The sequence below is a fragment of the Mytilus californianus genome, unplaced genomic scaffold (assembly GCF_021869535.1).
Source record: "Mytilus californianus isolate M0D057914Y unplaced genomic scaffold, xbMytCali1.0.p SCAF_2, whole genome shotgun sequence".
Lineage (NCBI taxonomy): Eukaryota > Metazoa > Mollusca > Bivalvia > Mytilida > Mytilidae > Mytilus > Mytilus californianus.
The window spans coordinates 94,672,684-94,699,469 of record NW_026262668.1 but is presented as its reverse complement, the minus strand read 5'-3'; the positions used below and the strand labels follow the sequence as shown (position 1 = coordinate 94,699,469).

Genomic DNA, 26,786 nt, shown 5'->3' with positions numbered 1-26,786 from the left:
ATTTTGTATTCAGACAATGTACATTTATTGTTTATATCCTACAATTAATAACTGGCGCTTTAAGGTTCGTGGCATATAAACTCTTATGTATTTAATTATTTTGAAAACAAAATGAAAATTATGTCTAATGAATAACCATGATGATTATTGTTTTTCCCATAATTGAATCGTGCATTTGTGTATTGGATTACTTAGTTGCCTAGGTTCTTTCTAGTGCTATTTATTTTGTTTACTGACAAATGACGAAATAACGCAATAGTTAAAATTAAATATTTTACAAAACTTTGTCACGATTAAAAAATTAAAACCGACTGAATGAATTAAAATATGAGAATTCAATGATTATCGATGTCGAAATTAGCCGTCGGTAATAAACAGTCAGTTTGTGTAAAAGAAATAGCTACCAAATTTGTTTATTACGTATGTACAAAGTATATGTATATTGTATATAATCAGCCCTTCTGTATATTACTTGTTTTTATAATTGATTCAACAAATTTCGCTTGTCCAGGTGTCAATAACGGTGATGTTCACACCACGAGTAGTGATAAATGACACAATAACAGCGATCGATCAGTAAAAATTGCGTGCCGTATGCTGAATGTCGCCCCTCCTCTGAAAAGGACGCTAATTTTTATATAAAATCTCGCAAAATTATGACCCATATTTTGGCACATCCCCGTTCACCTAATAATAGGAAGTGAATTCGTCACCATCATGGTTTCAAAGAGAAAGTAAAACGTTAAACGCCGGATTCAGTGTCGTCCAATTAAAACACTCGTTACATTGTTCTTTTGTATATTTAGAATCCGAGATAAACCTAGATTTTCTCGAGAAATGAGATAATTCATTATCTGAAATTGAGAAAATTAATTATCTGGAGATAAATTAGGATTATCTGAAAATCGATCAGAAAAACCTAGATTTTCTTAATATTTTGAGATAATCGGGATTTTCTCCAGATAATGAATTTTCTGTATTTTCTGAGATAAACTAGGATTTTCTCGAATTTGAATTAAGCTGAGATAATCTTAGTTTATCTGAGATAAACCGGGATTATCTGAGATAATCCTAGTTTATCTGAGATAATCTAAGATTAATTAATAAAAGTGGTTCAGGCGTGCCATAGTTATCCTCATATTTCCTAGTTGTTTATGGCGTCTAGTTTTCGAGGCATGTACGTATAATTAAACACCCTTTAATGTCGAGCTGACATCTCGATAGATTTGATCGGTATAGAATCGATATTTCTCTCCCACAGCCATTGTCACCGTGGTTTAATTTGTTTTTGTATACGTTTTTACATTGATTCCGCCTGAATCTCTTTAGGTCAGTTTATGTTTACATGTTTTATTCAAATTGAAATAAAGTTTGCTTTCTTTCAATCGAGTTCCTTGCGTCACGCAAGTTATAAAGGTAATTAAAAAACCCTGTTAGATCTTATTAGTTCGATTCTTTTTGGTGTCCAACTGTAAACCCTTTTTACCCGATTTCATAATGACACTTTACGGTCATTGCCTATTATGTATGCATAGGACGAACCATAGATGTGGCGAAAATGTAACCTTGTCATTTAGACATCACATCTGCGTTTCAAATTTAGTAAAATTTAAATTTGCAATAAATGCTACAACTTGACATTGAATGATAAAAAGAATGTTTCGGGAACATGGCAATTTTGAGATTATTATACAAAAAGCGACAATTTCTATTTGCAATATTATGTGTAACAACGTTCTGGATGATTTACATTTTCTTATCCTTGCCTCAACCATCAAGTAAGCACACTAGCCTGTCACTATGATACAAATAAGTTACACTTAAGCCAAATATTGAAATAAGGTTCATCATAACAAATGGACAAACATGGCTGTATTTACACCTCAAAAACTACTCTGTGTACAGACTTACCTGTCCAGTTTGGAAAGTTTTAAGGCCGGGCATCCACTAGATATATAAATGTTAAATGCATTTTTTGTTTCAGAAAGATATAATCACTTTTGGATTTTGATGGGCACTTTTTTTCCTTTCTGCAGAAGGTGTAAAAATAAAAAAACACCTGAATTGCTTTGATACTGCCCACTCAGTTAAACCCTTTAACTCACCTATAGTTGTGTAGATACCTATTGTCTGTCTTTTGTCCCTGTCAATCAAGGACAATCAGTACAATACTATACAGTTTTTACCTGAGAGAGAGTATCTCAAAGTTTTATCCCAACTTAGTTTATTTTTACACCTTCTGCAGAAAGGAAAAAAATGGCCATCAAAATCCAAAACAGATTTTATCTTTCTGAAACACAAAATGCATTTAACTTTTATATATCTAGTGGATGCCAGGCATTAACACTTTTCCAACTGGACAGGTACAGTACGGGTAGAGACTTACATGTAAGTCTGTACTCAGAGTAGTTTTTGAGGTGGAAATACAGCCATTTTTGTCCATTTGTTATGATGAACCTGAAAGACTATGATACGATATCGGTATGGAAACTACCGATATTGCCATTATTGGCGATAACAAAGTACTATAGTTCTATCAGCGCTGTAATTCTTGCCACTGCAATAATTAATGTAATTGTAAAGTTGTTCTGTAGAATAATGCGTCAATTTATCGATTAAGAGGTCAGAGCAGCTAAGCAAATCCTTATTCAAAAGCACAAAGTGACTGCTGGTTCCCTCATTCAATGCACATAGAGGTGTTTGCCACATGAGCATTGACCCTGGAGGTTCAGAAATCAAATTAATTTGCTTTCATTATACATGTATTTGCATGCTTTTTCATTTTTGTCGAGCCTTCGACTTTTGTCGAAAAAGCGAGACATAGCGATCCTACATTCCGTCGGCGTCGTCGTCGTTGTCGTCGGCAGCGTCCACAAATATTCACTCTGTGGTTAAAGTTTTTGAAATTTTAATAACTTTCTTAAACTATCCTGGATTTCTACCAAACTTGGACAGAAGCTTGTTTATGATCATAAGATTATATTCAAAAGTAAATTTTGTAAAAAAAAAATTCCATTTTTTCCGTATTTTACTTATAAATGGACTTAGTTTTTCTGCCAGGAAACATTACATTCACTCTGTGGTTAAAGTTTTTGAAATTTTAATAACTTTCTTAAACTATCCTGGATTTCTACCAAACTTGGAAAGAAGCTTGTTTATGATCATAAGATAGTATCCAGAAGTAAATTTTGTAAAAAAAAAATTCCATTTTTTCCGTATTTTACTTATAAATGGACTTAGTTTTTCTGCCAGTTAACATTACATTCACTCTGTGGTTAAAGTTTTTAAAATTTTAACAACTTTCTTAAACTATCCTGGATTTGTACTACACTTGGACAGAAGCTTATTTATGATCATAAGATAGTATCTAGAAGAAAATTTTGATAAAAATATGTTCCATTTTTTCCGTATTTTACTTATAAATGGACTTAGTTTTTCTTCCAGTTAACTTTACATACAGTCTGCAGTTAAAGTTTTAAAAACATTTATTAGATTCAAAAACCATCCTGGATTTTTACCAAACTTGGACAGAAGCTACTTACAATCAAAAGATAGTATAGAGAGGAATATTTTTATTAATTTTTTTCCTCATTTTTGTTGAGCCTGCAATTAACAGCAAAAGTAGGCGAGACACTGGGTTCCGCGGAACCCTTACGAATTTTTATTAATTAGTATTTGCATGAAGCTGCAGGATTTTTATATTATAGTCGGTTAAAAAGCTCACCAGAGCTCATGCTTTATCTGTTACTATGTACATATATGCCGACTTTAAATAAAATTTACTTACTTACTTATTCAAAGGATTTTTAAACAAATTATTTACCATGCAATAAACTGGTACACTGATAACTTGAAAACTGCTGAAAACTGCTTATAAACCAGAAAACTGAATGATATTATATGAAAACTACATTATATAATGTGATACTGCCTATATTGATAATACAGGCTATAATTTTGGAATATATGTCACTTTTATTTAATTAAAGTACAATTTAACTTTCATACATGTAGTATAGGAATACTATTTTTGTGCCTTGCATGCATGTGCCTTGGAAACAGCATGGCGTATGTAATTTTTCAAAAGCTTTATCCAAATAGTTTTGTCCTCAATATTGTTTACAAGGAACTTGCATACTAGACACACAAGTCTTATTCCTAATCAAGTCAAATTGTACTTTAATTAAGGTAAAGTTACATATGCATATATATGAAAATCATAGTCTTTATTATCAATATGAGCTGTATAAAACCATAGAAAATGAAGTCTTTGGGTAATAACTGTCAGTTTTCGAAAGTTTTTCAGGTTATTTTGGTACCTTGCAATAAACCGCTGCAATCTGTGAAAATACTTTGTAGTACCCAAAACTTTGGTATGTAAACAACTGAAGTGAGAGCGATTGTAGCTTACTGATCAGGGCTGATCTAAAGACCTTTGGGGTTTAAACCACCACTAGTTGGTTCCACTAAATAATATAGTTCAGGAAAAAGTGATTGTTTGTCAGTGCTCCAGCTAGAAATCAAAAGGGGCAGGGTGCCAGTGGAGGGCAGGGCACTTTTTTATGAAAGGAAAAGGCACTGCTCATTTCTTTTGTCTATGTTTCTGTGTGTATCACGAGTTCACATTCTTTTTTTTACTGTATATGTTGTTAATAAAGATGCATAAGTTGTTGTTTTGATTATTTATTCTATAAAATTTGCATTAGAAAATGTAATTCATACGACATGTTCATAAAACATGTAAATACACATTCATACATCACATCACTATAAACCAATAGAGGCAAATTAACTTACTATTATAGACAGTTAATATCCTTAAGGTAACATTCTTATATAATTTTGTATTCAATTGGTAATTTATTCCTATTTTTAATACTAGATAATATTTTAGGAGCACAAATTTGTAATAAGCTAAAACAGGGGAAGTAACTCCAAAATTAATTTCTAATACGTTAACTGTTTGCTTGTCGCTCACAAGTTGAGATGGACGGTGTTTCTGTGAAGGCATAGTTGTATTTTGATGACTTAAATTCTATTCTAAAGTCATGAAAGTCTTCATTTATACACTCTTGTTTTAGATCGAAAATGCCGACCCACGCTGACACATTCATCAAATTTATGACAAAAAGGTACATTGTCTTAATTAAATTACCTAGTTATTACTTATCCACTGTAATTGATTGTAATGACATGATTAACCTGGGGGCAATCACCTGGTGTCATATATGTAATTTAACTTTGTGATAAGAAATCGATGAAACAAAAGGCGATTTTACCAAAACGGCACAAGGGTTTTTGGGAAAAAGGTGTCGGGGCAGAAGGGCGCGGATGAAGGCAGCCAGGGCGCGGCTGAGGGCACCCAGGGCGTGGCTGATGGCACCCAGGGCGCGGGGCCCTTCTATTTTGGGCTAAAGAGACCACTGTTTGTAAATTTCATTGTTTGTGTCAAAACATGTAAGGTGTGGGAACCCAAATTGCACCTATTTTGACAGTTTTTTCACCTACGTTTATCTATGATCCAGACAAAGTTTCCATTCTGTGTTTATTTTGTAGATGCATCACTATTTACTATATAGTTTCACCAATTTAATTTTGAATCCATATTGAATCATAGAAAAATGGGTTTGAACCGACCTCCAAACGATCCATGATTCTGCAATGAAGAGTACCCAAATTGCATCCATGCGTAAATTCACATCCTTAAAAATCGAATAACAGATGTTTTGTTCTATTTCTTCAATTATTTAGAACAATTTGACATTAGTCCATGTTTACTATACATTTTTTTTAAGAAATGGATGCTCGTAACATATTTTATTTGGTCATTTTTAAAAGATGACTTTTTGTGGACGTCGCATGGCGACGTTTCTGCAGATTTTACTTTTTCCAGTGAATACTTCATCTGTTGATATATACTGTGAACGTTTTGTGAATATTTAAATATATTTACTTATTTGAAAGACGAGCATAATGTCAAGTAATAAAAAAAATACAAGTTGTTTAGTCCCTAAGAAAACTTGTAAGATTTTCGCTGCGATTTTGCTAAATAGGTGCAATTTGGGTGCTGTAACGTTAGTCTTATAGCACTTAGAATTGATTGTTTATTTATTCTGAAAGTGATTGATCATTACATAGTCTTTTGTTTTTGATTTGTGTGAGGTAGTATAGTTTATCAGTCTCTGCTATATTGTATAGGAATGGTTGCCTTAATTATTTTTCTGTTTCTGGAGTGTCTGGAGTTCAAAATTACTCAGCAGCCGTCGAATAGTACTTTCTACTTTTGAGTGGTAATTTCAGCTAATGAAACAGGCACCTCTCTTCTTTGTATAAGTTCAATTTTTTTAAAGTCACCTTTCATACACAAATGTATATGTATATATATATATGGGTCCAAAATTACATTGTACCACTCTATACTCAATTGTTGATCTCACAAGTGAGATGTAGCATTGTAGGCATTTTTCCTGCAAGAGGTTGAATAGTCATGATAGTGGTTCAAGGAGTAAGTTCATGAAGGGTTAAAATTGGTCCTAAGATTTAGATGTTTTTTTTAATCAGGCAAAATACTACAAATTTCACATAGAAATAGTTGTGATATTAGGCCAAAAAAAAAATAGGTTGATTTACAGTTACCCAACCAACTTAATTTGAGCGCCAACCCTAAGTCATTTTATTTCCATCCTAAAGTGAAAAATTAACTGAACTCGTGTCAAATGCAAAGTTAGAGTTGCCAATAAATTTAATCAATTGCCTGATACATCCCAATGTTCACAATCTTGAATATGACAGCTGTTTTTAGGAAACTCATGACTTGTGTGATGAAATAAACACTTTGCTGCCATCTTTTTTCCAACTAATAACTACGGGAAATAATCCAATCATTAAAATACAGGTAAACTTGGCTCATGGACAACTTGGACTACAACAAGAAGGACAACACAAATCAAAATCATGTTGCAAAAAATAAAATGGAAATACTGACCTACCTACATGTACCTAATTTTTTTTTTATTATGTAACCATAAACACACATATATTTTTTTTGGCCTTATTAAAATGACAATAATATTTATTATTTTAAATTGAGCAGAAAGACGATTATCATTTGAAATAAAACAATATACTTTGCATAGCTTTTTTTCATAAAAAAAATTACTGATACTATATTCTGCTTTACAGAAACAGAAACAAGAACAAGTTTTTCGGATAATTTATCAAAGACTCAGATTGTTCTAAGAAAAAATGAAGAGAAAAGCTTGAAAGACAGAACTGTCAATAATGTTATTGCCAAACCAGATCTGGTCAAGAAACCACAACTGAGTGAGGTGAAAAATGAATCTGACAAATTCAAAAAGGAACAGGATGAAAAGAAAAAAGAAAAGAATTCACCAGAGAAAAAGAAGGAAACAAAAAACCCTAATTTAGAAAAGAAAATTTCTGAAAAAAATATTAAAGTCACATCAGTGAATGCAAAAGTAGATAAAATATCTGGAAATAAAACATCAGTGAAGTCACCAGAAGTGAAGGGAAACTTAAATATTGTACTGGAAAAAATTAAAAATAAAACTTTAGAAATGGGAAAGAGTGTAAAAAATAAAACACTGGAAAAACTGTCAGCTTTTGGTGTATTTCAACCAAAACAGTACAAAAAATTACTATATCAGCAAGGTTTGTGGCCCCTTAATTTATCGTTGGAAGATGTTGGCGGCATAATGAAAGATACTTCTTATCTTCAAAAAGAAGAAAAAATTAGCATAAATTATCCAAAATTACTGTCATCGAAGATTAATGAGACAGTTGGGAATGAGACAATAACATTAAGAAATCTTACTATGACCAACAGTGTTGGATTTTGTGACTGTGAAGATTATGAATGTTTCTGTTGTGGTAGAGTGGAGATGAAGAAAATGCATGTAAATAATACAGCATGTGCCAATTTTACTTTTATGACAAAATCTCAGGCAAGTTTATATGTTTGTTTATAATTAGCTAATACCAAGTCTTGTTTATCAACTTTGTAGTATTTAGACAAGAAGTTTTAGTGATGGAGTTATGCTGGTGAATAAACAGCAACAAATGGTTGAAATTTCTGCAGTAGGTCTTCCTCTTTCAGTAGATAAATGCTTTGTATCATACTATAGCAAATTCGAAATTAATATTACCTTAATTAATGACAGTTAATATGGAGACTTATCCCTTTACTCATACCATTGGACTTAAAAAAATATTTTTTAAGTTTTCATAGGATCCTGAAAGTGAATCATGACATCTAATTCATCAACTTATTTCAAAATTTCATAATCATTGTTGGTGCTTCTATTTTTAGGAATTTGACTACAGATTTTCTTTAGATAAAAAACTTTTGGATAAACAGATTATATCGGGTAAGTAATGAGCAGGCATATACATTAGACATATATAGTATATTTATTTCTGCTCTTTGTGAATTTGGTTGACATATATGTTATAAAAACAATTCTGTTTCAACTTAAACAAATTGTCATAATTTGAAAGAGGTTTGAGTAATTGGTAGATATTCACAAGACAACAAGTTAATGCATTGGATATTTTTTGGGAAAAGGAAATTTACAAGACTGCAAGAGTTGTACAGAAAGTTTGGTAAACATCCCAAATAATATCTACAAATTATTATGATTATACAGTGACAAAAACACTTGTCTTCTTCCTCACAGTAAATATTTGTTGAAAAATTATGCCAGATTGTTTTGATGGAAGCATATTTAGATCATACAAAACATGAAAGATGAAAAAAAGAGAAAAGAAACTGTCACATTACAAAATGAAAATTAAGTATACACATGCTCATAGCTACTATTCATAAAGTGACTCAGGCTAATATTTGAACTATCAACAGTCCCCTTCTTTTGAGACAGCAATAGCAATAGCAAAGTCAAATAAAATAAGGGACAACAGTTGAATAATTCATTATGATTAGATAATAATGTCTGTAAATAAAACATGAAATAGCAGTGTGATTGTTATAAGTAAAAATACTTTTCTATCCATACTAAGGTAAATTAATTTAAAGAATCAGATTCAAGACTGCCACAGAAATGAAACATTTGCTGCTGTTTGAGAATTTGGTAGACCATAAAGAGTATATATCTCCCAATTGATAAAATATTACAGGGCTTGTGTTTCCAATTATGATTTCCTTAATAGAGGGTTGCTGCTTCCAATTTAGCTGTTGATCATAGGGTTCCAAATGATAAATTTGAAGTCATCCCTTCGAAAGTTGTATGGACACTATCGCCAGTTGGTTGTCTATTATAGAATATCTGTATCACAGATAAGCACTTATATGTGCCAGTTGTTGTAACCACAGTCCCACTTTCAATCAATTGTGACGTGATCGAATGAGACTCATCATCGTATTTGTACTTAGCATGAAATACACAACAGGTACTACTAGTAGAGCAGGTTCTGCTTACCCTTCTGGAGCACCTGAAATCACCCATAGTTTGTTTTAAAGGGATTCATGTTGCTTTTGCCTTAGTTTTCAGTGTTGTATTATGTGCTATTTTATTTTTTAATGTCTGTGTTGTCCCTACTGGTTAAAGTCTTGTTTATTATTTTTTCAGGAAAACTTTATTTTCACCTTAACATTTTAACATTTTGTCACATCTTTGGGTAAGATTAACTTGTATCTATGGTTTTGCATTTGGTAAAGTCTTAGGGTTAGATTAACTTGTATCTATAGTTTTGTATTTGGTGAAGTCTTAGGGTTAGATTAACTTGTATCTATGGTTTTGTATTTGGTGAAGTCTTAGGGTTAGATTAACTTGTATCTATAGTTTTGTATTTGGTGAAGTCTTAGGGTTAGATTAACTTGTATCTATGGTTTTGTATTTGGTGAAATCTTAGGGTTAGATTAACTTGTATCTATAGTTTTGTATTTGGTGAAGTCTTAGGGTTAGATTAACTTGTATCTATAGTTTTGTATTTGGTAAAGTCTTAAGGTTAGATTAACTTGTATCTATAGTTTTGTATTTGGTGAAGTCTTAGGGTTAGATTAACTTGTATCTATAGTTTTGTATTTGGTGAAGTCTTAGATTAAATTGTATCTATAGTTTTGTATTTGGTGAAGTCTTAGGGTTAGATTAACTTGTATCTATGGTTTTGTATTTGGTGAAGTCTTAGGGTTAGACTAACTTGTATCTATAGTTTTATATTTGGTGAAGTCTTAGGGTTGACGAGACATTTAAGTGAGTCAATGTTTGATTTAATGTCATAGAATTGATGGCCAATCTGCCTCTGTCCATTAATTGAAGGCCAATCTGCCTCTGTCCATTAATTCTGTCACATATATGAAACACACTGAAAATCACAGACTGTTAATAAAAGTACAGGGACATAATTCTAACTTTGTTCGTATTGTTTTCGATGTACTTATGGTTTATCTCTTACAGCTGAACAGCCACCAACAGTATGTTTAGGATCAATATCTAAAGTAGGAGCAGTATGTACCAGATTTTTAAATGTGACATCGATAGTTAGTATACAAGAAGATCACAAACTTCATGTAGTCGGATGTTTAGAGTTCAGTTTGATGTTATACAATCGAACTGTTAGTGCATTCCCTGTTGACTGTTTCCAGTTACCCAGTCATCAACATAGAGTTAAAGAAGAAAAAGCTGTACATGATTTTGGTAACTGGATGCCATGATTATGGATAAGGGACAAGGTGTTATATATTGTAATCCTATTTATTTGTTGAATTCCTGTCATTTTTTCATTCCTATTCAGTAAAAGGTTCAATCCATTTAATACAGGGTATAAATCTCCAAAACTATGTAAGCTATAAATAGTATAGCTTAAACTTGTATATGTTTTCTGCAAAATATAATTTTCAGTTTTATGTTTATAATATATTATTTACAATCAGTGTTTGGTTGGCTCACAAGCACAGAAAAATGCTTGTACCATAATAATGATTTTATACATTTTCCTGTAGACTAGTGATATATTGCTGTGCAATTTACAACGTTGTAAAATTTTAAGTATTGATAACTGCACTTGATGGTCTTTCCATAAACCTATCAAAATATTATCTTTTATTCACAGAAAGTATTAATCTGAGAGATATCAAAGATTATATATGTGAACCTAGTAAATTTGCCCAAGACCTAATAACTTAAGGAAAAAAACTTCAGTTGCTTTATTTTTTAGATTTTTTCAAATATTTAGAAATGAGTTACAATGTTAACCATATAAATGATTTAGCCACAAGATCTCTGTTGCAAAGATGATATGAGTGAAATATATCTTTTTGAGGAAAGCTTTTGCCCATAATAAATTTTACTGAATACATGTTAAATGGAAATTTTTAGTCAAATATATATGTGCATTATGACTTTTCCATAATGTCACAGGAACATCCCATATCCCATTTCTATGCTAAAAGATTCTTGTCATCTGTTTTGTTTTTAGTCCCCTACCGACGAAGTCGAAGGGGACTTCAGGTTTGCACTCTATCCGTCTGTCTGTCCGTCCGTCCGTCTGTCTGTCCATCCGTCAGTCCGGCAACTCAGCTTTCCACACTTTTTATCTTCGTTCTTGAAGATTTTGATTTGATATTTGGTATATAGTTTTATCATGACAAGTTATAGATCAAGTTCGAATTTTGTTCCAGTCTGATGATTTAGTCCAGAGTTATGGTCCATAAAAAAACTCCATAACTAATGTTAGAGTACTATGTTAAACCATATAATCGGGTACAAAGGGAGATAACTCATTTTTTAAAAGACATTCTTTGGGAAATTGTTTGAGGAATTTTGTGGCAGGTTTATATGTTATTTTGTATAAACTAATTTTCTGAATGCTTTAATTAGATAATAATCTATTTTTATTAAGGTATATATTTCATTACATTACATTGTGTAGATAAAAGTTGTTGACATTTTATAGATAAGTTACAAATCTATATTTGTTTGTGACAAATGAAAGAAACAATATTTGGAACTATTAATTATATTTGATTATAACTTGAAAATAAATATACATTGTATTACATCATATCTAATTTTAGAGAACTATTAATCATATCTAATGTTAGAATGTTATAGGTTTTCCACACTTTTTTTCATCATGCTTGAAGATATTGATTGACAATTGGTATATAGTTTTATCATGACAAGTTACAGATCAAGTTCAAATTTTTGTTTCGGTCTGATAATTTTGTGCAGAGTTATGGTCCTTGGACTTGAAAAATTTCACTCATATATTCAGTTTTCCACACTGTTTTTAGTCATGCTTGAAGATATTGACTTGATATTTTCTTTTTGTTTACACCATGACAAGTTATAGAACAAGTTAGCATTTTGTTCCAGTTTAATGAATTTTTACCCGGTAGGGGACTATGTATTGCCATGCAATACTCTCAGAATGCTTGTTTATCTACAGGTTAGCATAATTTTGAAAGGATTGAATAAATTTAATATTTTTATCGACTTCAGTGGCCAAATAGTTTTTGTTTTTTCCAATAGCATTTTGTTTTTTATCTACAGGTTAGCATAATTTTGAAAGGATTGAATAAATTTATAATTTTTTTTCAACTTCAGTGGCCAAATAGTGGCTCTTATACCTCCTTCTTTGTTTATTGTGCCATGACTGCCAAATTTAATGGCTTGTAAACAAATAGTACTATTTTGTTAAATTAAAGTATTTTGATATGTTTGTAATAGTAATATTTTGTTAAATTTAAGTGTTTTGAGATATTTGTTTTCACCAATTTAATCATATTAGTCCAAACTTTAGTAAATTGAGTACTAACACTGACTTTTACCATGTTTCTACCTTCCCTGTTCTCAGCATTGTAGTAAACACTGTAGAACTCTTTGAGTTTTGAACAAGTCCTATAGTATAGGTGTTTCAAAAGTTGAATTTTCAATTTGATGTGTACATACCAAATTCATGAATTTGAAAAATAGCTGGTGTCGGGACGAATTTTTTTTTCGAGATTGATCAGACAACAAGAGGTTTTAGGCGTTTCATTCTTACTTTGAAATCTGTTAACTTCTCACACATCACTGAATTTACTGGTAGATAATATGTAAACACTGTTTTATAGAAATATTTGTTATTTATCCAAAAGTTGTTTTTTAGTATGAGTTGTGTTATTGTAGAATTACTAATATTTTTAAAGTGTTTTATAATGTGGAAAACTTTGTAATGATTTTTAGAGGTCTAAATCAGATATTTTGAAACTAACATAATTATAACATTTTTCAAAGAACTTCAATGTGAACAGATCTAATAGTTTGTCATTTTAGTAAAATATAATATATAGAAAATGTATACCATGAGGCTGATAAAACATTTGCAGAAGAATACAGAAAGGTCTATGAGGAAGATAACATGATATTGCATCAGCATGTTGAGAAGGGAACGTTGTGCACATTCATATTAGAAGAAGTTATGTACACATTATTGGGATTAACAGTTATATGTTGCCGCACATTGACTTGATTCATACTCAGTTATTCATTTGAAACTTTTGATTTTTCTTGGTGTTTATAGAATTAATCTCAACTAAAACTTCCCAAAATATATTGACATAGTCACTTATAATCATGGTATCTTTTGTGATGGCATTAATCATCTTGTTTCTGTAATTTTAGATTTACATATCATTTTGTATTTTCCTGTTAGTTTCTTGGATTTTAGTGTTAATTTTGTAATTTGTTAAATGTTTTCTTAAGGATACAAAACATATACATGTAGTAGTTTTGCATACAACATTTGTAGTACAATTAAGTTACACATTTTTATAAAAATTTTGAGATAACACAAATTGGTGTATTGACTGTTAACACCAGTATCAACAGTTTTGTTAAATTCATGCAAAGAATTTCTGATGTTAAAGAAATAATAATAATACATTTTAATATTATCTTGTATAGAAGTTTGAAGTATGACAATAAAACAAATGTATTAATGATGGTGATTTATATGTTGCTCACATCTTCATATCATTTTAAATGAATAAAGTTTTGCATAGTATGTATGTGTATTGAAGTGAATTATTTATGTGATTTATAGTGGTATTATTTAAAAGGAAATAATACATCACAAGTTTATTATAAAAATTATATGTGAAATCATTGTGTATCAACTTATACCAGATACTGCTTTATAATGCTACAGAATAATTTGTATTGGCAGGATTCACAATTGGCAGGGTTCCAGTTCTCTGTATACACTTCCTACTGGTATAGGGTGTAGATTGCTGAACAAAAACAAAATTTAACAGATACATGTACACTTGATTACAGTATTATTTTGTTTCATTGGATGTTTATATCCTTCACCACCTTGTCAAAAGATGCACACTTAATGACTGCATTTAGTTATTATCTTACTAAATTTTCATTTACAAGTTGCAGTTAATTATTTTTATTTGACAGCTTTGCATACCATCGCTGTCCACATGAGGGAACTCTACCAACAGGAAATTTAGTAGGCATTGGTTCGGGAGTTTTTTTTTCAATTAACATTATTAAAATTAGCAGGACTCCTCAAAGTTAATGGAGTCAAAACCTTTTAAGGCTAGTGCACTTCAATCTTTTACTATTATTTTTTACGATTATCTTGTTTTAAAGAGAAACTTATTGTTATTTTCATTTACAAACTTAGGATGTGTGTTGTCAACATAGAAATCATTATGATTTCACAGAACACATAAAAAATATGAAGTCATGAGAAATTTGTTGGAGTTTCCTTCCCTTTTGGTTGAGCCTGTGAAATTTATTTTGCGAAAGCGAGACATAGTGATCATAGATTCCGTCGATGGCGTCAACATTTAGGTTAAGTTTGTGGTTAAAATTTTTTTGGACATCAATAACTTTGTCAAACCTACATGGAATTTTATAAAATTGAGACAGAAGCTTGTTTATGACCAAAATACAGTATCCAAGGCAAAATTTAGAAAATATTTATTTTTATTTTTCCGTATTTTACTAATAAATGGACTTAGTTTTTTTAACAGATAACTTCTGATTTTGTCTGAGGTTAAAGTTTTTCAGTCATCAATAGCTTTGTCAAACCTTCATGGAATTTTATAAATTTGGACAGAAGAGTGTTTATGACCAAAATGTAGTATCCAGAGCAAAATTTGGGAAATATTTATTTTCATTTTTCTGTATTTTACTGATAAATGGACTTAGTGTGGGGTTAAGTTTGTTACACATCAATTACTTTGTCAAACCTTCATAGAGTTTTTTTGAACTTTGCTTTTTAATGATTAAAAGATACGGCCTAAAAGATAATGTCTGAAGCAAACCCTTGAAAATATATATTTTATTCCTTTTTTTCTATTTTTCTGATAGATGGACTTCAATTTTATACCACCGCAAAAATTAAACATTTTTTGGTCGTATATTGGTATGATGTTGGCGTCGTCGTCGTCGTCGTCGTCCGAAGACACATTGGTTTTCGCACTCTAACTTTAGTTTAAGTGAATTGATCTCCATGAAATTTTACCATAAGATTCAATACCACAAAAGGAAGGTTGGGATTGATTTTGGGGGTTATGGTACCAACAGTTAAGGAATTAGGGGCCAAAAAGGGCACAAAAATAAGCATTTTTGTAACTTCCAGACATAACTTGTGTGTTAGTGTATGGATCTCTCTGACATTGTACCACAAGGTTCCATATCGCAAAGGGAATGCTGGGATTGATTTTGGGGGTAATTGCCTCAAAATTTTAGGAATTAGGGGCCAAAAAAGGGGCAAAAAACAAGCATTTTTCTAGTTTCATGATAATAACTTGTGTGTAAGTGTATGGATCTTTCTGAAATTGAATTACAAGGTTCCATATCACAAAGGGAAAGTTGGAATTGAGTTTGGGGGTAATTGCCCAAAACGTTTAGGAATAAGGGGCCAAAAAGGGGCCAAAAATAAGCATTTTTCTAGTTTCCAGACAATAACTTGTGTTCAAGTGTATGGATCTCTCTGAAATTGTACTGCAAGGTACCATACCACAAAGGGAAGGCTGGGATTGATTTTGGGGGTAATTGCCTCAAAATTTTAGGAATTAGGGGCCAAAAAAGGGGCATAAAACAAGCATTTTTCTAGCTTCAGGACAATCACTTGTGTGTAAGTGTATGGATCTTTATGATATTGTACTACAAGGTTCCATATCACAAAGGAAAAGCTGGAATTGAGTTTGGGGGTAATTGCCCAAAACGTTTAGTAATAAGGGGCCAAAAAGGGGCCAAAAAACACATTTTTCTAGTTTCCAGACAATAACTTGTGTTCAAGTGTATGGATCTCTCTGAAATTGTACTGCAAGGTACCATACCACAAAGGGAAGGCTGGGATTGAGTTTGGGGGTGATGAATCATAAGGGGGTTCAAAAAATTTGGGGGGGGGGATTTTTTTTTTCTTCCTTTTTTTTCTTTTTTTCCTTTTTTTTTTCTTTTAAAATTTTCCATTTTAAGTTGGTTATTTTCTGATTTATATTTAAAAGCAAATAATAATGATATGGTAGGAGATACACACCAAACAGGATGTGTAAATTATTATATAATAAGTATTGTGCAATAGCAAGAAATTTTCAATTGCACAGTATTGCGCAATAGCAAGAAATCTTCAATTGCACAGCATTGCGCAATAGCAAGAAATATCCAATAGCACAATATTGCGCAATAGCAATAAATTGTCAATTGTACAGTATTGCACAATAGCAAGAAATATTCAATTGCACAGTATTGTGCAAAAGAAGATACTTCGTATAAATTGCTTATTTCTTGACCAATTTCAATGGGGTTTTATTCTTGAATTCTTGGGGTTCTTTAATATGCTGAATCTAACCGTGTATTAAGTTTTTTGATTTTGGGCCCCGTTTTTAAATTGGTCCACATTGAGGTCAAAAGGGTCCGAAATTAAACTTTGTTTGATTTCATCAAAAATTGAATTATTGGGGTTCTTTGATATGCCGAATCCAACCGTGTATTTAGATTCTTAATTTTTGGTTCCGTTTTCAAATTGGTCTACATTAAGGTCCAAAGGGTCCAAAATTAAACTTAGTTTGATTTTAACAAAAATTGAATTCTTAGGGTTCTTTGATATGCTGAATCTAAACATGTATTTAGATTTTTGATTATGGGCCCAGTTTTCAAGTTGGTCCAAAACGGGGTCCAAAATTAAACTTTGTTTGATTTCAACAAAAATTGAATATATGGGGTTCTTTTGATATGCTGAATCTAACCATGTATTTAGATTTTTGATTTTTGGGCCCCGATATCAACTTTGTCCACATTGAGGTCAAAAGGATCCAAAATTAAACATTGTTTGATTTCATCAAAAATTGAATTCTTGGGGTTCTTTGATATGCTGAATCTAACCATGTATTTAGATTTTGGATATTGGACCATAATAGGTGAATGTCCAATTTAAAATTTTTAAGTTCTTAGACCACATTCATTCTGTGTCAGAAACCTATGCCTTGTCAAATATTTAATCATAATCCAAATTCAGAGCTGTATCAAGCTTGAATGTTGTGTCCATACTTGCCCCAACTGTTCAGGGTTCGACCTCTGCGGTCGTATCAAGCTGAGCCCTGCGGAGCAGTTTATTTACAGTTAACATTTACAGTCTGGGATTAAATTTTTTTTACATGATAAATTTGTAAACTTCATGGATTGTTATGAAACTTGGACAGAAGCTCATCTTCAAGACCAAGAAATAGCATCTAAAGAAAAAGATTGATTTTTTTTTTAAATTCTCTATTTTTCTGATAAATGGGCTCACTTTTTAATTTAAGTCAACATTACACTTTTACACTGACAGCAGCAATCGCAGGCGAAACACAGGGTTCTGCGGAACCCCTTATGAATTTTTTTGGGGTAAAGATTGCATGAAACCCTATGGTACTGACTGATATCTATATCTTTGAAGGTTGATCACTACCTTTGATAGTTCAAATAAAAAAATGCACTGTAGTGATCATTATTTAGATCCTATCCAGTCTATTTCATGCAACTTATTGATGATATATTATACTTTGATATTTTTAAGTTACAATATGATGTGTATTTGAATTACCATACTTGTCAAGAAAACATGTTTTTATTAAAAATTACAGAAGTAATGCATGGTGTATGAATCTGTTATAAAAATAGGTTCAACTACAAATGTACAATCATGAACAAAGAAAGATAAGTCTCAACTCAATTTTTTAACTTGCCAAGCAAAATAAAATTCAATTTAAAAATTCACTAAATTGCAAAATGAAATCAATCTTTACCCTTCAGTGCTCACAAGCACTTTGATTAGAATTTCTCTCTACATTTATTGCAATGATTTAACATGTAAATAATCTCATGGCAGTATTATAAATATATTTACTGTGATATGGTAGATAAGTATATTAGTGTATTGATTTACACCTTTATGTACTTAATGTGAATGTATGCTCCCATTATGTAATTAAAAACCCTTCAAAAGAAGACATTGTTGATTTTAATAAACTAGCCTAGTTTTAATTTTGTGTAGCCATAAATAAAGGCAACAGTAGTATACCGCTGTTCGAATAGTGTCGCATTTACCAAACAGTGAATATGATAATTTCAGTTTTCCAAATATTTGAAACAAAGCATAGATGTGTATAATATGTATACGTTTTTATACGACCGCAAAAAATTTTGCGGTCGTATATTGGTATGGCGTTGTCGTCATTGTCGTCGTCCGAAGACACATTGGTTTTCGCACTCTAACTTTAGTTTAAGTGAATGGATCTCTATGAAATTTTACCATAAGGTTCAATACCAAAAAAGGAAGGTTGGGATTGATTTTGGGGGTTATGGTACCAACAGTTAAGGAATTAGGGGCCAAAAATAAGCATTTTTGTAACTTCCAGACATAACTTGTGTGTTAGTGCATGGATCTCTCTGACATTGTGCCACAAGGTTCCATATTGCAAAGGAAATGCTGGGATTGATTTCGGGGGTAATTGCCTCAAAATTTTAGGAATTAGGGGCCAAAAAAGGGGAAAAAAACAAGCATTTTTCTAGATTCATGATAATAACTTGTGTGTAAGTGTATGGATCTTTCTGAAATTGTACTACAAGGTTCCATATCACAAAAAAAAAGCTGGAATTGAGTTTGGGGGTAATTGCCCAAAACGTTTAGTAATAAGGGGCCAAAAAGGAGCCAAAAATAAGCATTTTTCTAGTTTCCAGACAATAACTTGTGTTCAAGTGTATGAATCTCTCTGAAATTGTACTACAAGGTTCCATGTCACAAAGGGAAATCTGGATTTGAGTTTGGGGGTAATTGCCCTAAATATTAGGAATTTGGGGCCAAAAAGGGACCAAAAAACAAGCATTTTTCTAGTTTCCAGACAATAACTTGTGTTTAAGTGTATGGATCTCTCTGAAATTGTACTGCAAGGTACCATACCACAAAGGGAAGGCTGGGATTGAGTTTGGGGGTGATGAATCATAAGGGGGTTCAAAAAATTGGGGGGGAATTTTTTTTTCCTTTTTTTCCTTTTTTTTTTTTTTTTAATTTTCTATTTTAAATTGGTTATTTCTATTAATAGCGGAGCATTTTATTGCTATAAGGAATATGAATTATAAATACTTCAGAAACTCATTAATCCTTCAATATCACTGATGTTGATAGCTTCCGGGAAATTTGTGTATTTTTTAGGCAAGTTGGGGGCGAAGTCGGAACTCACCCTGATAATATGAAGAATGAGATCACGGCTTTAATAGGTCCAGGAGTCATCATTTTGGTTTCTGGACAAAATCTTTTGGGCCATTAGGAATATCTTTATCAAATGGCATGATAATGTCCAATGGGAAGAGGAAGACCCCTATGGATATTGTTGGTTAATTGGTCTAAGGTCAAGGTCAAGATCAAAGCAGCTATTAATAGACTTGGTTCAATAATACTCCATAGATTGATAAGATCCCTATTGATTTTTGGGTCAATTATTAAGGTCACAGCGGCCTCCATAGTCTGGAATTTGGGCAAAATTTTGATTTCTGGATGTTATCTCTTGAACCATATCCAACTGTTTAGTAGCAATGCATATAGCTGTTAACTTCTATGTCATTTGGTCTCTGGTGGAGAGTTGTCTTATTGGCAATTATACCACATCTTCTTATTTTTTTATATATAGTAAGGAAATAAAATAAAAATTTACCATTAAAATTTTTAACCATCCTCTTTGGCTGGTTTTCTTACAATTAAGATTACTGTTTGTGTCATGCATGTGCATAACATATGTAAACAGTATATTGATATAAGAAGATGTGGTATGAGTGCCAATGAGACAACTCTCCATCCAAGTCAAAATTTATAAAAGTAAACCATTATAGGTCAAAGTACGGTCTTCAACACGGAGCCTTGGCTCACACCGAACAGCAAGCTATAAAGGGCCCCAAAAATTACCAGTGTAAAACCATTCAAACGCGAAAACCAACGATATATTCCATAGATTTGATCTCCAATAGTGAATATTGTGAAATATCATGATTGTTTTATGAATCCATGACAGCATTTTTATGCCCCCGTAGTGGAGGGGGCATTAAGTTTTACCCTTGTCCGCCTGTACGTACGTACCAAAATTGGTTTCCATTCTCTAACTTAAGTTTGCCTCAACCAAATGTTATGAAACTTATACACAATGCTTATAACCACAAAACACAGATCAAGTTTGAATTTTTGTGGCGTCACTTTAACTGTTCTAGAGTTATGCCCCTTTATAAATGGAAAAATTGCAAAATTTTTAGTTTCCTTTCTCTAACTATGTCCGTACGTCCCATAATTAGTTTCCGTTCTCTAACTTTAGTTTCCCTCTACTGAGTGTTATTAAAGTTATACAAAATACTAAACACAGATCAAGTTCGAATATGGGTGGTGTTTCTTTTGCCGTTCAAGAGTTACATCCCTTTACAAATGGAAATATTGGCAAATTTGTAGTTTCCGCACTCTAACTTTACTTTGTCATAACCAAATGTTCTGAAACTTGTACATAATGCTTATTATTACCAAACACAGATCAAGTTCTAATTTGAGTGATGTTACTTTTTCTGCTGTTGTGTTATGCCCCTTTATAAATGGAAAATTGTCCTCTGTGTTATGGTTGTATGTATTGACCAAACATTTCATTTCCATACTCAAAATTAGTTCGGTTTTAGTACGAGTTTCGCACAAAATTTAGGTTTACTTTAGTACAAGTTTTTACATTATTCTAAAATACGCAAACATTACTTGAATCCTGCATCTGTGTGTGGAAGTTAACAAAAGGCTAGATTAATGGTAAGTAAAATAAAAAATTATGCATGTTATCAGTATGCAATGATATCTAGCATTGAATCATATTCAAATATTGGGGTTTTTGATATGCTTAATCTTACCATGTGTTTAGAATTTTGATTTTGATTTTGGGCCATGTTCTAAGTGGGTGCAAAATTAAACTTTGATTGATTTCAATATGCTGAATTTAATCAATTAATGTATATAGATTTTGGATTTTGAGTCCATTTTTCAATTTAGTCCAAAGGAGCTAAATTTAACTTTATTTGATTTCAACAAAAACTGATTGGTAGGGGTTTTTGCTACGCTGAATTGCTTATATTTGATCAATTTCTTGTTTGTGTTTTTTTTTTTTTACATTAAGAGTTACCTCCCTTACAATGTTTTGACTTTTAATTTATTTCTTATCTTTTAAGTGCTATGCAAAATGAAAAGCTATCATTTTTATGCCACCGCCGTAGCGGTAGTGGCATAAAGTTTTACCCTTGTCCGTCTGTACGTACGTACGTACGTCCTTCCGAAAGTCCAATAATTGGTTTCCGTTCTCTAACTTGAGTTTGCCGCAACCAAATGTTATGAAACTTATACACAATGCTTATTACCACAAAACACAGATCAAGTTTGAATTTTGGTGGCGTCACTCTAACCGTTCTAGAGTGATGCCCCTTTATAAATGGAAAAATTGCAAAATTTTTAGTTTCCGTTCTCTAACTTGAGTTTGCCGCAACCAAATGTTATGAAACTTATACACAATGCTTATTACCACAAAACACAGATCAAGTTTGAATTTTGGTGGCGTCACTGAAACCGTTCTAGAGTTATGCTCCTTTGTAAATGGAAAAATTGCAAAATTTTTATTTTCTTCTAAATATCAAGAAATTTTTAAAATTGGAGTTATCTTCCTTCGTCCATGATTATAGTTGAATCAACTACAATCAATGCTTTATACAATGCAATGTTTAATTATGACTTCCACTGATAAAACACAGATGAAGTTGAATTTGGGTAGTGTCACTTTAACCATTATTGAGTTATGCCCCTTTATAAATCGAAAGATTGCAAAATTTTAAGTTTCCATTCTGTAACTTAAGTTGCCCCAACCAAACATTATGAAACCTATACACAATATTCATTATCACAAAACTAAGATCAAGTACACATTTTTTGTTTCCGTTTTCTAACTTTAGTTTGCCTCAATCAAAATTTATGAAACTTATACATAATGCTTATTAGTACATAATACAGATTACGTATGAAATTTGGTGGCGACACTTTTACCATTCTTGAGTTATGTCCCTTTATAAACATAAAAATTGCTGAATTTTTCATTTCCGTTCTCTAACTTTAGTTTGTCTCAACCAAATGTTATAAAACTTATACACAACCGTTCTAGATTATGAGTGTTTACAAATAGAAAAATTGCTGAATTTTTAGTTTCTGTTCTCTACTTAAGTTAGCCTCAACCAAGTGTTACGAGACTTACACACAATGCTTATTACCACCAAATTTTTGGGTAGCGTCACTTTTACCGTTCTTCAGTTATGTCCCTTTATAACTATATGATATGCAAGCGGGGGCATCATCCGTGTCCACACTATCCACATTTATATTTTTAAATGTTACCAAGAATTTTGCTGATTCAGATATATTAATTTTACTGCTTATGTATGAAGATTTTAATTTATTTCTTATCTTTGAGGTGATATGCAAATGAGAAGCTGTCATGTTATTTTTAGATCTTACTAAGAATTTTGCTGATTCAGATATATTAATTTTACTGATTATGTTTTGTTCTATTTTAAGATTGTTAACATGAAACTTTTAATTTATTTCTTACCTTTGAGGTGATATGCAAATGAGAAGCTGTCATTTTATTTTTAACCGGATTTTCGATGGACATATCGGTTATTAAAATGGGGATGTACGACGGGCGGTTGGGCGGGCGGACGGGCGGCTACCAAACAGTGTCTCCACAATAACATGAAAACGCTGTTACATTTTTTTTTCAAATTTAGATATGTTGTTTCCTGGGACTTAATGAAGGTCCTGTTCAATTTTCAAGATTTTAGTGTTTCTCCTTTTTGAGTTATCGCCATTTTTAATATCCAAAAGTGGAATTTTTAAATATTTTACTCTTGTTATCATGTTATGATTTGTCTTATCTCACAATAAAAATTGGAGTGACAGATTTATTAGAAAATTATCTATTTCCTAAGTGGTAATGATTATAAGCTATATTATTAGACATTTTGAAGATTATTACATTATTAATTATTATATTTGTAATGTTAGAGTACTATGTTAAACCATAGTTCTGTTCAATTGGATCTGGGAAATATTTTAGCATATGATAATGATTTATTTTCATTATTAATTAGATCTGGAAATATTTTAGCATATGATAATCATTGGAGTGACAAATTTATTTGAAAATTTTCTGTTTTCTGATAAGATCTGTAGGACTGTATATATAAAGTTTGAAACTTACTAGTAGGACTGTATAAATGAAGTTTGAAATTTACTGTTCATTATTAGACATTTTGTAGATAATTAAGGGTCCCTAAATCATATATATTCTAACCCCTACCCCCTTCATTTTTAGAATGTGCTATTATCTTGTAAACGGTCGAGATTCCCACCCCTAAACCATATATATTCTTGTATGGGACAATAAAACAAATCAAATGAAATATTGGGATAGTCCTCGGGTTCACACTTACCCTCCTTTTTTTTGAAAACTTGTAAATGTGCAAGCTCTCCACCCTGAAACCATATATATTCTTGTATGTTACAATAAAACAAATCAAATGAAATTTAGGGGAAGTCCCCTGGGGTAACCCCCACCCCCTTTTTTTGAAAACTTGTAAACAGTCAAGATCCCCACCCTGAAACCATTTTGCTTCTTGTATATTACAATAAAACAAATCAAATGAAATAAAAGTCGAGTCCCCTGGGATCTTTTTTGTGATTGAGTTATTTTCCTTTGAACAGAAATTGTTAATTATGTACATAAAGTTTGATTACACTAAGCCTTCATAGATAATTTTCACCTGTTTATATGTCCTGTAATCAGTTTACTAAACATATGGTTAATGTCTTATCTTGAGTGACAGATTTATTTGAAAATTTTCTTTTTTCTAAGTGTTGATGATTAAAAGCTATATAGAAGTAAATATAGTTAGAAATTTACTGTTCATTATTAGACATTTTGAAGATAATTACAGATAAGATTTATAGATTTTTAAAAGACATTGTATTAATGATAAATAAAATTTTTGATTTTTTTTTCTTTACTTTGGTAAATTGTAAATTGTTTGTTATTCTGTAAAAACTAATTTTCTTAATGCAATATATATTTTTTTGATTAGGTGAACTCCTTTCAAAACTTAGCTGATATTGTCTATTAATAAACATATATTTAGATTTCTGATTTTGGGCCCAGTTTTCAACATAAATTAAATATATATATAGGGTTCTTTGAAATGCTTAATCTAACCCTGTATTTATTTTCATTATTAGTTAGATAATAACACATCGAGGTACTAAGGGTCCTAAATTAAACTTTTGTTTAATCAACAATTGAATTATTGGGTTCTTTGATATGCTGATTTTAACAATGTTTGAGTGTTAAATCTTATCTAATTTATGAGAACTTACTCATCACTGGTTGTTGTTATTATATTATTGATTATAATTTGAAAAAATTACATCATATCTAATTTTTTAGAACTTAGTCATCACTTTATTCATTATAATCATATCTATTTATCAAGTTTGAGTTATTTCCCTTTGCACAGAAAATATATGGATAAAATTAAATTGTGTTTCATTTCAACTTAAATTAAATATATATAGGGTTCTTTCAAATGCTGAATCTAAACCTGTATTTAAATATTAGATTTTTGGGCCCAGTTTCCAACTTGGTCCTAATCAGGGTCCAAAATTAAACTTCGTTTGATTCACAAAAATTGAATTTATGTGGTTCCTTGAAATGCTGAATCTTACCATGTATTGAGAGATTTTGGATTGTGATCTCCTTTATCAAATTGGTCAACATTGTGGTCCAAAGGGTCTTAAATTAAACGTTTGTTTGATTTCATTAAAAAATGAATTTTTGGAGTTCTTTGATATGCTGATTCTTACAATGTACTTAGATTTTGGATATTGGACCATAATAGGTAAATGTCCAATTTCAAATATTTCAGTTCTTTGACCACATTCATTTTGTGTCACAAACCTATGCTGTGTCAAATATTCAACCACAATCCAAACTCAGAGCAGTTTTAAGCTTAAATGAAGTGTCCATACTTGCTCAACTGTTCAGGGTTTGACCTCTGCAGGAAAATCCGGTTTGCTGTCACTCTGACAGCCTCTTGTTAGATCTTACTAAGAATTTTGCTGATTCAGATATATTAATTTTACTGATTATGTATTGTTGTATTCTAAGATTGTTATCATGAAGATTTAAATTTATTTCTTACCTTTTAAGGTGATATGCAAACGAAAAGCTGTCATTTTATTTTTAGATCTTACTAAGAATTTTGCTGATTCAGATATATTAATTTTACTGATTATATATTGTTCTAATTTAAGATTGTTATCACGAAGCTTTTAAATTATTTCTTAGCTTTGAGGTGATATGCAAATGAGAAGCTGTCATTTTATTTTTAGATCTTACTACCCCATTAAGAATTTTGCTGATTCAGATATTTTAATTTTACTGATTATGTATTGTTGTATTCTAAGATTGTTATCATTGTTCTATTTTAAGATTGTTATCATGTATTTAAATGATTTGTTATGGTTGAAAGTTCCATCTGTTGAGGTGAAAGTTAAGGTAAGTGATGTTTTTTTAAACTGTTTGTCTTTTTAAAATACATTATTCTTAAAAAGAGTTTTTTGTATATCTAAATATAATGATTTATTTTTAATTGGTATATGTTTAATTTAATTTCTAAATTTCAACAAAAAATGATGTAGATGGGGTTCTTTGTTATGATCAATCTAACCATGTATTTAGATTTTATATTTTGGGCCCCATTAACAAATTGGTCCAAGCTGAGGTACAAGGAGTCCAAAATTATACTTTGATTTCATCAAAAGTTGAATTATTGGGTTTTTTATTATATGCTCAGCTGAATACAACCGTGTATTTGGATTTTAAATTTTGATGTGCTGAATCTAAGTGTATATCTAATTATTTGATTTTAGGTCTGGTTTTCAAGTTGGTCCACATTAAGGTCCAAAAAGGGTCCAAAATTAAACTTATTTTAATTTTAACAATAATTGAATTCTTAGGGTTCTTTGATATGCTGAATCTAAATATGTATTTTGATTTTTATACGCCCGTTTACGGGACGTATTATGGTATACCGTTGTCCGTCCGTATGTCCGTATGTATGTCCGTATGTCTGTCGTCAACATGTCGGACAATATCTCAAAAACGCTTTAACCAATTTGCATAAAACTTTGGTAAATTGTTTATATCTATTGAC

At 31.2% G+C, this 26,786-nt stretch overlaps 1 protein-coding gene across 1 annotated transcript; it reads left to right on the top strand.

The window, feature by feature from the left end:
* Positions 1 to 1,628: 1,628 nt before the first annotated feature.
* Positions 1,629 to 18,473, top strand: LOC127730450 (uncharacterized). Its single transcript, XM_052238879.1, has 4 exons — positions 1,629 to 1,778; positions 7,183 to 7,964; positions 8,330 to 8,387; positions 10,434 to 18,473. Exons 1-4 carry the CDS (start codon positions 1,670 to 1,672, stop codon positions 10,688 to 10,690), a joined length of 1,206 nt encoding a protein of 401 aa, XP_052094839.1. The 5' UTR covers positions 1,629 to 1,669; the 3' UTR covers positions 10,691 to 18,473.
* The last annotated feature ends 8,313 nt before the right edge of the window (positions 18,474 to 26,786 follow it).

What these genes read in the sequence shown, in the direction of transcription:
- LOC127730450 (XM_052238879.1), top strand. Translation starts at nt 1,670, where the DNA reads ATGGCAATTTTGAGATTATTATACAAAAAGCGACAATTTCTATTTGCA. An exon ending in ATCCTTGCCTCAACCATCAA is followed by an intron (nt 1,779 to 7,182) that starts GTAAGCACACTA and finishes TCTGCTTTACAG; the next exon opens with AAACAGAAACAAGAACAAGT. An exon ending in CTTTTATGACAAAATCTCAG is followed by an intron (nt 7,965 to 8,329) that starts GCAAGTTTATAT and finishes TTCTATTTTTAG; the next exon opens with GAATTTGACTACAGATTTTC.